General features: G+C 50.4%; 1 protein-coding gene across 6 annotated transcripts in view; it reads right to left on the bottom strand.

The window, feature by feature from the left end:
• Positions 1 to 754: 754 nt before the first annotated feature.
• The window catches only part of srgap2 (SLIT-ROBO Rho GTPase activating protein 2), a 96504-nt gene continuing 82474 nt past the window's right edge, over positions 755 to 14784 (bottom strand). For 4 of the 6 annotated variants that reach the window (XM_088640502.1, XM_088640503.1, XM_088640506.1 and 1 more), the window contains 7 exons: positions 14536 to 14641; positions 12790 to 13014; positions 9192 to 9271; positions 8752 to 8932; positions 7070 to 7225; positions 6653 to 6971; positions 755 to 5405 (listed from right to left, as the gene is read on the bottom strand). In XM_088640502.1, coding sequence (XP_088496628.1) covers positions 4968 to 5405; positions 6653 to 6971; positions 7070 to 7225; positions 8752 to 8932; positions 9192 to 9271; positions 12790 to 13014; positions 14536 to 14641 — 1505 coding nt within the window. In that variant the 3' untranslated portion in view covers positions 755 to 4967. The remainder of the gene's footprint in view (positions 5406 to 6652; positions 6972 to 7069; positions 7226 to 8751; positions 8933 to 9191; positions 9272 to 12789; positions 13015 to 14535; positions 14642 to 14784) is intronic. The other 2 variants (XM_088640504.1, XM_088640507.1) reach the window with 2 other exon arrangements.

The raw sequence follows: 14784 nt of genomic DNA, 5'->3' as shown, positions 1-14784 counted from the left end.
AAAGATGACTAGAGAGGATCAGACGGAAGGAGAACATGGTGCAGCCTGGATATCCAGAGCACTTGGCATCACAAGTTCGCGCCCAACCCGACAGCGCCTGGGTCTCCTCTCCCTGCGGGCCGGCACCCACCTGCCGGTTCGGGGTCCCGGGCTGAAAAGGCAGATTCTGGCGGCGCGGTGGGTCATCTGGGCCCGCACAGTGTGCTCGTGCTCCACCTCCTTCCTGAGTCCCACGTTTCAAAGCCCACGACGGTGAATAACCTGCAGCATCGCACCAGTTTTCTCTCTTCCCCTTCAGTCCATTGAAAGGTTTTCCTCTCTCCCACATCTTAAGCCCACCCTCAAAGCAGCTCCTTCTAGCCCTGTACTAATTATGACCCCTTCTGAAAACTTCTTGCAGGATAATAAAGGGAAACCAAAGTGAAGTAAGATTGCACACTCTTACCAGAACCTGTTTTTTTTTTCCCATTTTACAACGACCTGCTGGCTATAAATAATGAGAGGAGGCCCCTCAGCACACCCAGAGCCACGGGTTTGGATTTAGTCCCATCACCAGTACAGGTGATCCTGGGTGAATCCTGGGATCAGCGAGCTCCTAATTGACAAACGGACGAGAGGGCCCACATGGCCTGCTTTAATAATAACGTAAGAGTTCAGCTCAGTGACGCAACTGAACCCAGAAGAGCCCAAAGCCAGTCACACTTACGGTGTAGAAATGTGGTTTCCTGAATGAATGAATGCAATGTCAGTGATATCTATAGCAAGCAAGTTTTATTTAAAAAAAGGTTTACTACAAGAACTACACATGTACTCGTATGAGGTCTATTTCAGAGTAAACTACTATTGCTATTACTGTACAATATTGTACCAAAAAGAATAACGTACCTCTGCAATGTACAACTTTGTATATACAAAGTACATTCAAACACAGGTTTAGTCAGGTAATATATAGACATTTCAATGGACCACTATAAATATATTTGACATTACAGTCTTTTTTGTTGGTTTTATTTTTTAAAGTTGACGAGAAATACCAATTTAATAATTACAATAATATAATTAAAAAAATCCTCACTCAACCAGCTCACAAGCACACAAAGGCAATTTCAAGTGCATCTTGATGTCTGACCATAAGAATCCGGAATAGAACCTCTCCAAGGTTTGAGCGACGGCACGGAAATTACGAAAAAAGTAAGGATTAAAAAAAGCACAGTTTTTTAAGCTCATACTGTATAACGCGAGCTAATGCCATTTTCTGTTCTACACATCCAAAACACTGAAATCCAGTTTCACAGAAGAGGTAGGAGACACGTCACGTAGTAGTCAACCTACCCACATGTAATGCAATCAGATAAGGTCTATTCACAATGCAGTGATCACAAGGAGGATATTCAAATAGCAATAGAAGGTACATGGAGATTGAGACAGGAATGTCTGAGATACACAGTAACAAAAACAACAATACAAAAATAAGCTCCAGTTTTTGACCAAAAAAAAAACAGTTTCCGATGCATTTATTTATTCAGTGGATCCTTAACGCTACAGAGGTCTTTGGACAAGCGATGTCCTTCAGTCCGCTACAGTTTGTCTTCAGTTGACAGCAGAGCAAGGAGATGGGCGAGGGGTCCGTGGGCACACTGTCCTTCTCCGGCTGGGACGCAGACCTGCACGCTGGCCCTGGTCCGGCAGACTTTGGTAGGCGCCCTGGAGCTGCTGTGGAAGATGGAGAAGCCTGCAGCGCCCCCCTGCAGCATGGCTTGTCATTACCCTGTTCGTCTGATTATTGCAAATCCCCCTGATACGCTGGCACCTCCATTACAGTTAATGAGTCACCTGATTCTTCCTATAATGATCGCAGGCCCCACCACAACCCCTAACTGGCTACACACCTGCCTCCTGCACTGAGCAGTGCCCAGGGGTGAGAGTAGCCTGGCTGGAGTGCAGAGTGAGGCAACATGGGAATCCCATGAGAAGATGAAGCGCCTTCCCCCCTCCCCCCCACCAAATACACGAAAACACAAAAAGTCAAACTCCCCAAAACAATATACAGAACCCCGTGGCTGAGCCGAACACCTCAACCAACCCCCACCCACCAGAGTCTGCAGATGGGTATTGCTGAGACTGAGACAGAGATGACAACGCCCTTTCCTCCACCCCAATTACCCCCTGCTGCTGAAGTGCACAGGTGCGCTCTCTGTGGCTCTCCAGGGTCACCGAGCTTTTCTTCCTGGGGTGGACAGCGCTTGCCGACGCTGCCAGGTGTTCAAGCAAGCGACAGCCTACAGGCCTGCAGAGACACAGCCCTCTTGTGCCATCGGAGCTCTGGCTTCTCCCTGGGTCAGGGCACTTCCCAAAACCTGCATCCATAGAGGCTCCACGTGAGCCCCTCTTCCCAGCGCCCAGTGGCACAGCAATGAGTGGGCTTCAGGGCCCGAAGACATTGAGCGCAGGACTTATGCACACCGCATTTATCTAAAACGGAAAAATCTTTTAAAAGAAATGCACAGAGCCGTGAACGATCCAGTCTCTTTTGTCAAAGCTTCCGGAATAAAGGATATAAAAAAACAGCTGTAAACACTCGGGACCGAACTCTTTCGCTTGGCTTGAACCCAGGGCACAGGCTCTGCAGGCCTGCGGGGGATCTGTGGGCTCAGTGACCACTGACTAACACAGTGCTTTAAAAGTAAACGCACAGTAAAAAGGCAAGACACAGGCAGGTATTGCTCTTCCATTTGTCCCCAATAAGACTCGGAGGATTCAGCGTTAGTTTACGACTGAAACTGAGCAGCTTGGTCTTGGGATCTGAACTGCAGCGATCGCTGGAGTTAGAAGTCTATACCCGCACATCGATCCTCCCCTGTTCATAGTACAAGACGTCTTCTTACTAAATACCAAGTCAAACACATACACGTGTCTTTCTATGAGCTCAGAGCAGGGAGCTGCAAGAGTGCGAGAACTGCACAGGAGCAAACAGAGGCTAATTCCATGCCAGGAACAGGACTCCAAAAGACCACAGCACTTTGGCCGAGTGACTCATCTGAAGAAGGCCCCTCTGCCATTTTACTGTGTATACTTCAAAACATACTCTAGCAGTTTATTTTACTAATAAGAGGTAACTTGCAACTTAACGTTAGTGGAATAAAACAGGTTGATATTTATGAATAAACAATTTTTCATAATATACACAGAACTCACTGAAATCAACAAGGATATACGGCGCTAGATTTATTGCTGCTGGAGCCATTTCGCTCTCAGACTGTCCTCCCCTCGCTCTGTGATAGGCCAATCTGAGAAGGGTCATGGGTGAAAGGTCAGAGGTCAAACCTCCCTTCACACTATTTCAAGAGGAATCACATTTCAGATGAAGTTACAATATACAGGATGTTAAGACAAGCCTTCATTTGTTGTATTTTGTTCTTAAAAAAAGCACAAAAACAAAAAAAACTATAAAACCTAAACACATAAAAGCAAAACAAAACACAAATTCATTTAATCTTAGAATACTTATAATAAAGAATATAAAAAATATAATTGTGCTTTGACCTAATCCAATGCACTTTTAATATGGAAAACTCCCTTAACAAACATTAAAATGCATTATCTCTAGTATTCCAGTTATCATACCTGTCTGTAGATAGTACAGAAAAAAGGACTATTGTCTTTACAGTCAACCAGCCAGGCATAAAAATCTGTAAGGAGGACCTACTGATATCATGGAAGATCTAATGGCTGAGCTTTTTAACCTCGCCATGCTTTCAAACAGCGGTGACTCTCAAGCTAGCCGCGGGTCCATCAGAGCATGAACCGTTTCGCATTGTGGCCAGGGTCCCGACGTCTGGCACCTTCACGCCGCCGCTGAGTTCGCAGCATGATGGCTCACAGCAAACTCGCAGAAAACAGAACTAAAACTTCAAAAAAGTTTCCAACATCTACACCTGACTCGGCACACTGCATTGCATGAGTTTTTCCAACAAGGATGGAGGCAGTTAAGCACTGAACTCACTGCCAGGCTTGTCAAAGCCATTGAGTCCCGAAGTCTGTTATGACTTAAATATTGACATTATCTCACCACTGTCTACCTATCTGCGCAGAAGCTGTGTGCACGTTACTTCACTGCTTTCCTGGCAAGATTGTGGAGATTATCTTACGCATTGGAGGGGATGCAATCGTTGTCAGCATCTGTTTCCTGACACCTACTCTGCTGAACTAATTCCGGAGGAATGAGATGTGGAGGGAAAAAAAGCAGTCTTGACAGACCTATCAACAAACAGGCAGAACCTTCTTCTTTTAACAGTGTCCAATTTAATTTTCCAAGAAAGATCATCGGGAAAAAAAAACCCAACTTTCTCTACCACCCTAAAAATCTTCCGTTTGATAAAGGAAGAGAACACCTTTGCTGGTTTCTCGTTTTCCCTGTACAAAGAGTGAATCAAACTCGAGTGTTTTGTTCCGCGCTGAGGAATCCAAGTCTCTTCCTACTCGAGCAGCGGAGTTACAGATCGTCTCCTCTCCCGGCCCACGTTCACAGCTGGGGATCAGTAACAGGAGCAGCCAGTGACACGCCCGTACGGGACAGGGGTCAGAGAAACCACAGGGGCCCCTCGAGAGTTCCCGACCCTCTCTCTCCAGAGGGCCGGCGAGGGACAAAAGATCGGGATGAATCCTATTCCAAACAGGAGTTCCTACATATATGTGTAACAGATTTAAGACCAAAAAGGGAGCAACCAGCAAGCTTTTCTCAGACTCAGGCTGCCGCTCCCGATGTGCGCGTGCACAGATGTCTTCCAGAAAACAAGTTCTACATTCAGCTCCCCACGCAGCTGCGGAGAGTGATGTCTTGATGAAATGATATTCTGCCTCGTCCCCAGGAGCAAGGGGGAAGCAGGCCTTTCTCTTGCTGTGAGGCTCTGCTCGGCCCGCCGCCCGCCACCGCCAGCAGGGGGCGCTCTCACAGGGGGGGGGGTGACTCAGACGGGACAGGACTTGTCAGTGGGGGCGAGCGGGGGAGGGGGCGTGGGGGGCCTGGTGGAGGTGGGGGAGCCCACAGCAGGGCTGGCAGTGCCGGCCTTGGGGAAGACGACGGGTTTGGGGCGGGTGGCCGGGGGGCGCCCCTCCCGGGTGAGAGCGGGGCCCTTGGCGGGGGGCTTGGCGGGCCGGAAGCCGCCGGGCACGTCGCTGGCGGAGCTGGAGCTGCGCTGCAGGGGGTGCGAGGACGAGTCCGAGTCCTTGAGGAGCCGCGAGTGCAGCGGGCTGGAGGGCTCGGAGGTGGGCCCCAGTGCGGGCGCCGGCGAGCTCTTGAGCTGCTCCAGGGTGTCCAGCACCACGTCGGGGGCGTGCTTCACGCTGCTCTGCCTCTCCAGCTCCCGCAGCTCGTTCAGCGCCGTGTTCATCGTTGCCTCGATGTCCTGCAAGAGGGGCCCGAGGCCAGAGGAAATGACATCACAGCTCAGACAGGAAGCCGAGTTCGGCGATGGCAGGCAGGCAAGCAAGCAAGCCGCAAAATCAGCACCTGAACACGCGAACAGGAGACGCAGAAAGGAAGTCCGAGTCAGGAGGTACTGGGTTATCCCACCCATCTACAGGTGGGCACTTCCAGCAGGCTTATTGAAAAAAGGGCGACGGAGACATTCGATTGCAGTAAACGGAGATGTAATTTTTTCAATATTAATTAAGTGAATGAATATTATCGCATCAATTTAATGTTAGCGTTTCACTTGTAAGCCGTTTCTCTGAGGACAGTTGCCCTAAAGAGAAAAGCTATTTTAACAGCTAGACCTGCATTTCTCTCGCTGGGCCTCTCGAGCTCAGGGGGGTGTTCTTATCAGCCTTCCCTTCACTGTACAGGCTCTGTGAGAAAAGGCTCAGCTATGTTTAGGCTACTGCAGTAGGATCTGAGCCGAGCCTTCAAGGTGAGCAGGGCACCCAGATTATTTCCAAACAGAGGGAGGGAGAAAGGGGGACTAGCGACTGTTGGAGCACAATCCCTTAATTGTTCATCGGTAACCGGAGAGGACCTGAGAAATTATTAATAGCAGAACACACCTTTAGGTGCGCAGGGGCCTGAATAAAGCCCACACTACCAGCACAGGAGGACAGGGCCGCGTGACTGATGTCTGAAACGTGACGAGGTCCGCGGTGAAAGACGCCAGCTAACTATTGGGTTTCAGAGAATTACAAATCAAGGGGGTGAGCAGCGTGAGGCCCAGCACCAGGCAGTCTGAAAAGCCCTAGTGCAGCATAAATTATCTGTCTTCTCAGGCTACTGTCTGGGCAGAACGAAAGGTCATGGTCTCGCTTGCTAAAAAGGGCACAGTCACCACTCTGTGGCACTGGCTGTAACCTGTGCACAGACAGCATCCGCGGACCACGAGCTCAAGCCAAGGGTTCGGACAAGAAGGGTATCAGTCCGGTCCTGGTAGCTGTGCCTTTCACAGCCGCACGCGATGAACCACAGGAACACACAAAGCCTGCTCCTTTTCATTTATTACATTCCAAGCTGTTTTTGATGGAAAACCACTCGTTATTTCTGGAGTTTGGTTGGACGTATCCGATTCCAAACCTACACACAGAACAACAGAGCCTGCTTCTCGCCAAGCAGCACACAGCCGAGCAGGAGGAGCTTTGACCGAACCAGTAAATCGGGGATGCACACCTGGGAGCTGTGCTCTACCTGCGCAATGACTTCGGGGTCCAGGGGCCGGTGGTTGCTGAAGCTCTTAGAGCGCCCTGCGGTGGCGGCCTTGCGGAACTGCGGGCTCTCCACCTTGCTCTTCAGGGAGGAGTGGCGGGTGATGGAGTTGAGCACACTGTGCGCGCTCACGGGCCTCTTGTCCGGCCCCTCTTTGGGCAAGCTGCCAGCGGGCATGGAGGTGGCCCGGATTCCGGCTGTGGCCCCTGGGGATCCCTCGGCCAGCCCCTCAGTCGTCCGAAAAGACCTCCGGATGCCCCCTGCCTCTGGCCGCTGCCTCAACCTAATGAGAGAACAGGGGAGAAGATGAGACACTCCAGAGGACCTGTGAATGCATTAGGAAAGGAAAGGGATGGCTTCAGCACTCTCCGCGTCTCGTACTTGTTGAGGTTGGCCAGGTAGATATCCGCCACGTGGCCTCCTGTGGGCGAGCTCACACTGCCCCTGGTGGACACCTTCTCCTCCGGCGGCGGCGGCACCTCCGACGCCACCTCCAGCTCGGCCTTGGGGCTCGACCGCTCGGTGAACCCGTCCTCCCTGTGGCACAGAGACAGAGCGGAGCACAGCGGGAGAGCCACGGTGAGTCAAGACACCCAGGCGGGACAGTGACCTCGCTGGTGGCCTGGGGCAGCCCTGCCTTTTGTAAATCAGCCCGGATATGGCTCCCCAGCTTTAACTCCTGCCAAGGGTGGTGTGGAGCAGGCGAGAGAGACAGCACTAATTCCTGATTTACACAGAGTTTAACTTCAACGGCCCTTTAAAACGTCCCCTAATTTTACACTAGCCTTGCTGTCAGTAAATCCCGTGTGAAAAGCAGCCACTCTGACAACTAAGCACAGTCCCCACACAGTCCTGGTCAGCAGCGAGCTTGTATTTTTTCTGAACAAAGCTATCTACAGTATCAAGCAGAGAAGAAAAAAGAAGAGCACAACCTTTTTTCACTTTCCTCGAGACAGGACACAGCCAGTTTTGAAAAGCCTAACCCTTTCCCAAAAAAAAAAAATGCATATTTGCCTTATCGTAATGGCAAAGACTTTGAAAAGATGAACCCAATAACAGAAGATTGCAGATGGACATGTTTTGGTCGTCTGGAATCTGACCGACTGATTTGTCTGTGCTGTATTTTCGCGTGTCAGTGGAACACGAGCAAATGAATAACATAAAAAACAGCCGTATAAAAAAACATCACGCAGAGCTAACAGTATAGTGTCACACCTTAATGCTAAGGAGGATACATGCTTTGAACTGAACGTTTTCAAATGTTTCCAGAGGCCGACAATGAACCAAATCCAAAAGGTGTAGATAAATATCCCTTGCTGTGAAAAGTCAGCCAGTGTACTTTCCTGCAACACAAGCTCTTTCTACCTCTACAGACGCAGACAGGAAAAAAAGAGGAGAGAGGCCTTGTGTGTCCTGGAGAGGGCAGTGTGGAGTAGAGGTTAGTGCTCCAGACCCATCACCAGAGGCTCGTGGGTTTAAGCCCAGATACAGACGATGTATCTGGTAGGGAAGTATCCTGGAGGGAAGGCACTCCACTGTGCTTCCTTCACTCAGCTCCGGGGGATAAACGGAAGCTGGCGTGGTCTGGGTTTGAGGGGGTGATGGACAAACAAGGGGTGGGGGGTTGGATTGAACAACCACAAGCCTGTGCAATTGTCGAGTTATCTTTAACTCCTCAATTGTCACAAGACATGGCAGGCAAGCAGCACGAACCCCCAGGAGGACCAGGGGGCTGCTGGAGAAAGCACGAGCAGGAGGAAGGTCTTGCACAGGTCTTGAGGACTGGGCTGATCGGTTTCGGGCAGGAGGGCTGAGTGGTGGTCATTCCCCGAGATCAAGATTGATGGGGTCAAACGGCTGCTCTCCTTCCCACATCTATAAACACTGAGGTGTTAAAGAGAGCCCTGGAGAGCGTTCTGGGCTGTGGGTCTCACTGGACCTGTTGCTGGACTACTGCATCCGATCCAGAGTGCTGCCTTGTACTGTCAGCCTTCTTATCGCTATGGATTCTTATCGCTATGGAGACGTTCCAGGCCCAGAGGGCTCCGACAGGCTCAACTCACATGTCCTGGACCACGATGTACTGGTGAGGGACCAGCCCGTCCACGCCGTTGTGCCGCCCCTCCCACCAGTCATTGGAGGCGCGCTGGTACAGCAGCAGAGACGCCCCCTTCTTGAAGGACAGCTCCCGGGCTGTGCGCCCCGAGTAGTCGAACTTGGCAATGGCCTCGATGGGCTCTGACTCTGAAACCGACAAGCACCCCAGGTTAGAAAGGGACCCCCGACTTCACCGCTGCCGCCATGCAAGGAGAAGAAACAACGGCGCAGGGCGAGAGCGGAGGAGCAGTCCAGAAGGAAGCAAGGAAAGGACCCGTCCTGGCCTGTGGGGTCTTATTGCTAGTCGTGCCTCAGTGTTTCACGGTGGAAGACGGCGCTGGCGCGAGAGCGTGACGCGGCCCGTTAGCAGCCCTTGGCTCCCTGCTGCAGCTCGGCCCCCACTCACCGTCTTCGCTGTTGTGCTTCTCGGAGACCGTGTCCGGCACGGAATCGTCTGCCGTGGGCGGCTCGCTGTGGGGGCTGTCACTGCAAAACACAACGAGAGCCCAGGTTCAGGACGGGGGGCGGCGCCCAGGTACGAGCCCTTTGCGACGCCGGGAACGACTGAAACCCTTTCTTCACGCCCACTTCCTGACGGCTCTGACCAGCTGTGCAAGACCGGTGTTCAAAACCTCCTTATTTACCAGAAGATCCGTTTCTCTCTTTCCCCGAATCTCCTTGCAGACGCACTCTCGTGAGCTGGACAATCAGGTGACGTTTCCTATCGGATTGGAATTTTTGCCTAGAACGTCAACAAGTGCCACTAAGTCGTGGTTCTAAGAACAAAAACAGGCTGTTGTTGTCAGCGTACAGGAAGATGTACAAGTGTCAGGTAATTCTGCCTCATATTTTCCAATTAGGTCCAGTAAATAAGACTTACTGGTCAGAAAAGTAGGATGCTGGGAGATATATGATCATGCAAATTCTCCAAAACAACCTAGGAAATGTGAAATTTGTTTGGTTACAACAATACCCAGGGATTTACTGGCTTTTCTCAGTCAGATACTGTGTGTGGTACACGTAGCAAGGGGAGAGCTGTTCCTGGACCTGCGGTCATTGCTGCACATACAGTATGCATTGCTGTTCAAGGGAGTGTCAAAGGAAATGGCCACCACAGAGCCAGGGGACACTGGAGCATTAGGCATGGCTGGCCCAATTTTGATTCTGGGCTCGGGTACCATTCAGTCAAGATTGGGGAAGCTGTGCAGAGCAGTCTCCAGAAAACAATGCCCAGTTCTTCATCCTCTCCAGGCGCTTTTAAAGTGAGCTAAACCCTGTTAAATTTGTCAGATTCATAAAACTGTCCGCCCTGTCCGCTCTTCACAGTTAGGATCCCCGCTGTTTAAGCTCAGACAGGAGGCAGAGGCTCTGCATGTCGGTGCACATCGCCCCAAATCCCTTATGAGCAGAGAAGCATCACTTCAAAAAGCCTGGAGAACTGGACGGCACCTGACAACTGCTGACAAAACCTCCTGGTCATGATCACACTAGCCTCTCTGTCTGCATACTTTCACAGGGATTCCAGACAGACATCAGATGCCAAAATTATGCTCAAATCAGGATCACACCTTCCTCATTGAATGGCTAATTTCCTTTTAAACCGTTCCGTTCCAGAGATTTCGACTCTTCACAATTCTCCTGGAATCCGTCTCCCAGATTTCCTTCCGTCTGGACACTCTCTCACCTGCTGGGCCTGCTCTCACAAGCTCTTCCCTTTGTTCTCCTTGGCCTCATGTTGCTGCTCTCTCTCCCTCCTGTCCGAAGAGGCTCCACAGCCCAGACGTGCTGTTTTTCATCCTTCTGCGTTCCAGCATGGAATTAACCTCTACGAGTGCCACGAAACGCTGACTGACAAGAGGACCAGTCTCTTAGTGGAATACAGCTTTACTTCCTGTGCTGGACTACTGCAGCGTGTGTTGCATCAGGAAAAATAAGTGTTCGCACTGAACACCTGAACCTGAAGGGATTTTGTCACCTGTAAGAGCTTGAAAACATTTTCTTTGCCAAAGTAAGAGCAGCCGCTTTGCGGGGAAGTAAACTCCTCTTGTGTAATGGAGAAACTGACCTCTGAGGTGTTTTTTGCATGCAAGAAGAACACTGAGTTGGAAACAACTTGTTGTTGTTTAACCAGGCGGGACAGATGGGTCGACTGGCCTCCTCTCGTCGGCAGCCTTATGTTCTTACGTCTTCTTTGAAGAGAAGCAGAACAACGCGGGGGGGAAGACATGAAAGAGCTTCACTGAGGCCCTCCCCCGAATCCTCTTCCGTGAGCTCACACGACCTGTGCAGCGCTGGCCTCCGAGCCCGAGCCCCTGCAGGGTGTTGATGTGGAAAACTGAGCTGCCGGCGCCTCCACAGGGGTGCTCCTGCTGTGAAGCCCAGCTCCTCTCTCTCTCGTTCCCAGAGCCCCTCGTCCGCCAGAGGAAGGCAACTCTGCAATCCTCCTTCCTCTTCCTCCCCTGTCCTCTCTGAGCAGCCCCCCAGGGACAGTTGTTTCTGGGAGTCGGCAGGTTCCGAGAGGGCAGCACGAACACCATCAGGGAGCCCTCTGATCTCCGCCTTACCAGACTGCTCTAAGAGCATTTAAAGGCGAGTCAGAATTAAGAAAGCAAATCCGACTGTTATTGTTTTTTTGACAGTTCATGCGTGTTGACAACCTTTAATTGTTCGTCAAAGTAAAACAGAAATCTGGCAAACGTAACAGTGGATGTGCAGGCAGAAATCCTAACATCCTTCAGCTGAAGCACCCTTAATTTAACTAATAATTGTTAAAAGAGAATTGTCCATCATATCATTCTTCAATCTCATGCTTACAAGTGGTGGTTTAGCTATTCTAGTGAATTAAAGCATTAGTGACACAGGGTACACTAATACTTCCCAACAACCACTCAGGTGTTTCCATTCTAAGCGGATTTCAATGTCTACGACTGAAAATCATTGATCTTGGTTGGACGAAATGTCCTTTTCTGAAATGGCAGGGATTTTTGTAATTTACACTGAATGAACAAGTTACACAGCAGCAGACTAGCAGATAATGTTTTATCCTCAGGAAGAATGAAAGGCACATTTTAAGAAACTGAGTTTCTTCTTGTTTTTCTCTCCCTCTTTCCTTCTTCTTTCACCTCCCTAAATGGACCTTAACGGTGGGGAGGGTTAAAAGCTCAGAAAAATCTCTAATACAAAACAGGTCTCTAAACATGCCAGTTTAGGAAATACTGTACAGAAAACTCAGCTTGGAAGCTTTTCAAAAATCCCCTCTGCTCTCTAGAGCCTCCCTTCTCAGTCTCCACCCCGCGGCTCGGAAGTTGCAATCAAAACCCAGCAAGATATGATCACAGTCACAAGGAAAATAGTCGAGCTCAGAAAAGACACTTTCATACAGGAATCCTGAATGGCCAGAATATAGTCATTCCCCTAACTGTCACAATCTCCGGGGAGTTATTCAGTTGCTGAATACAGTCCAGACTGTTGTAAAACCAAACGGTGTCATTTAAACCCTACCTGCTTTAGTTCAAACCCTGCTGTGACCCTCTTCACACACGGATCTCATCTCAGATTTACAACACTAGGGTGACCTCACTGTGGGGAAGGTTAAAGAACCTGTCAGCTTCGACCTATTTTTGAACATCCCTGGCAGTTTCCTGCGGTCTATTAACCCAGAAGTCCCAGTCCAAGAAGCCAAGGATTCCTCCCTACCACCTGATAAAAGATGCCCTAGATGCATTTACAGAAGACCCCGGGCACAGCTGGCCTCATGACAGCTAGTCAGCTATGTTATTACAGAACGCCTGCACCACAGAACCACCCGAGACCTACTGTATTAAACTGTGCTCATCAAACCCTGCTCGCTCCCAGTGAGCAAGCGTGCCGGGGCTGTAAGCTCCCTGCCGGGTCCAGGTGACCCTCCCATCGGACTCAGTTGCTGTGGAGTGGGCACGGTGCCCGCAGCGCCGCCCGCATTGCAGAAATAAGGACCCCACCCCAGATGCGATAACCCCACTGACCAGTACTCCTCGGCGGCGCCCCCTCGGTCGTACAGAGGCCCCTCCAACTCGCGGGGCCCCGGGAAGATGCCCTCGTGGTGGCTGATGATGGTCTTGATCAGCTCGTTGACGTGCGCCTGGCAGGAGACCTGGTCATGCCCATCGGGCACCGACATCAGCGTGGGGCCGAAGCAGATGGCCAGGTTGTAGGGGTCCATCATGTTGTCCTCGCTGTACTGAGACAGGCTGAACGTGTACAGACACAGAACGCCATGTCAATGCTTTTAAACCACCAGGAAACGTATGTACACACTTCACTGCTCTGCAGGCCAGCACGACTTACACCTCAATATCCTTCAATATGAATGACAAATAACACCTGAACATGTACACATCTGTCTGCAGCTGTTTACTTCAATGTCAGCACCAAGTACATTATCTTCCGTTAGCAAATTCATTGGTGCTCCTTCTCTTGCATTCTACAACCTCCTACTGCACATGTGATCGGCAATGTTCTAGACACACAAAGCGTGCCAATACTTAATGTCAACAGATGCATGCATATTTATATAGGCTTCACGAGTATTTATTTTAAAACTATAATGCACGATTCCTGTATTTCTATCAGGTGCTTTTTACTTTAAACAACCTGGCCTGTAATGTCAGAGCTGTATTATGCATCAGAACTAAGAAACAATCCAGTCTGGATTCCAGGGAGGTAGAACACTCTCCATCACAGCTGGTTTATTTTACAGCAGCAACCGCCCTGCTTTTCTCTCTGCCTCTGTCTGTGGCCGTGCTGGCCAGACTGTCCTGGGAGCACTGACCCCCTCTTGAGATACCCCCGCTTTGTCCTCCGTCAGGTCACACAGGAAACCTGAGATCAGACCGGAAGGGTGTGTGTGCGTGGTGGTGAGGGCTGGGGTGGGGGAAACACTGTACTGCTCCTGTTGAGCCAAATCATTAAATTAAAGAAGAATTTATTCGCCCGTCCTGGACAGTAACAAGTCAGGCTTCTAATTACCCCGGTCTGCTCATCTGGATTTCATTTGGACTGTTTTACTGCCACAGATGTGTGGTTCTTCCTCACGATTTTCACTGCCATTTCTTGGGATTCCCCAGGTCTGGACAAAACAGGGGATTCGAGTCTCCAGCACCCTGTCCTAGCACCCAGGACCGACCCGCTACACGTGACGGGTCTGCATCCTGTTGATACCAGCTCTACTCTGAAAGACTGCTGGCTGGCGTAGAGAACTCGTCCCCTGCTCAGGACCAGAGCCTCCAGAGCTTGGAGAGCGCTTGCTTGATCGGATTTTAGAAAATTACCTGCGACACATTTTGTGACAAAATGGGTTTTACGACTCTGCAAGAACATGGAATGACGAGCAGAAGCAAAAAAAAAAAAAAGGCTTCATGCTTGTAAAAATAATGATACTGAAGTCAAGAGTGCGCCAGGCAGACTAAAACGAATGGCAGCAGGGTGAAACTGTGGTTTAACGTGGTAGACACAATGTTTCAACACAGGCCTTCACAGGTGAGCAAGCTGGGGAATGAGCAGGACATGCTACAGTACCGTGACAGAGCGCTCAATGGGTCATTACAGCGGAAGGCTACAATGTGACACCAATCCAGCTTCTGTGACCTTGAACATACAGTAACTGAACTTCAGCCACAGTGTAGCCAGCTGTTCCTGCTAGAGGCCCAGGTCTGTCCAGGGCACGGCCACAATGAGCCGCCGGTCCCGGCTGGCGAACACGGCGCACTCACTGGTTGAGGAAGGCGAACAGGTATCTCATGACGACCAGTGTGGAGGTGGGAAGGGACAGCAGGACTTTGCGGATGTGCACAGCTCTGTCCTGGGGGTTTTCCAGAGCTAGAAAAGAGCGCAAGGGAGGAAAACACAAAGAAAAGCAACAAAATTAGTCACTTTCCACTCTCGTGCAGTGGAGTGCTTCAGACTGACGAAACTTAAAAGATGAAGTCATCACCAGTTTATGCCAGGTCCTGCAGCTCTCC

Source organism: Lepisosteus platostomus, chromosome 7 (genome assembly GCF_059453375.1).
Source record: "Lepisosteus platostomus isolate fLepPlt1 chromosome 7, fLepPlt1.hap1, whole genome shotgun sequence".
NCBI classification, from domain to species: Eukaryota; Metazoa; Chordata; class Actinopteri; order Semionotiformes; family Lepisosteidae; genus Lepisosteus; species Lepisosteus platostomus.
The sequence above is the reverse complement of the archived record's forward strand: the minus strand, read 5'-3'. Positions and strand labels throughout refer to the sequence as shown.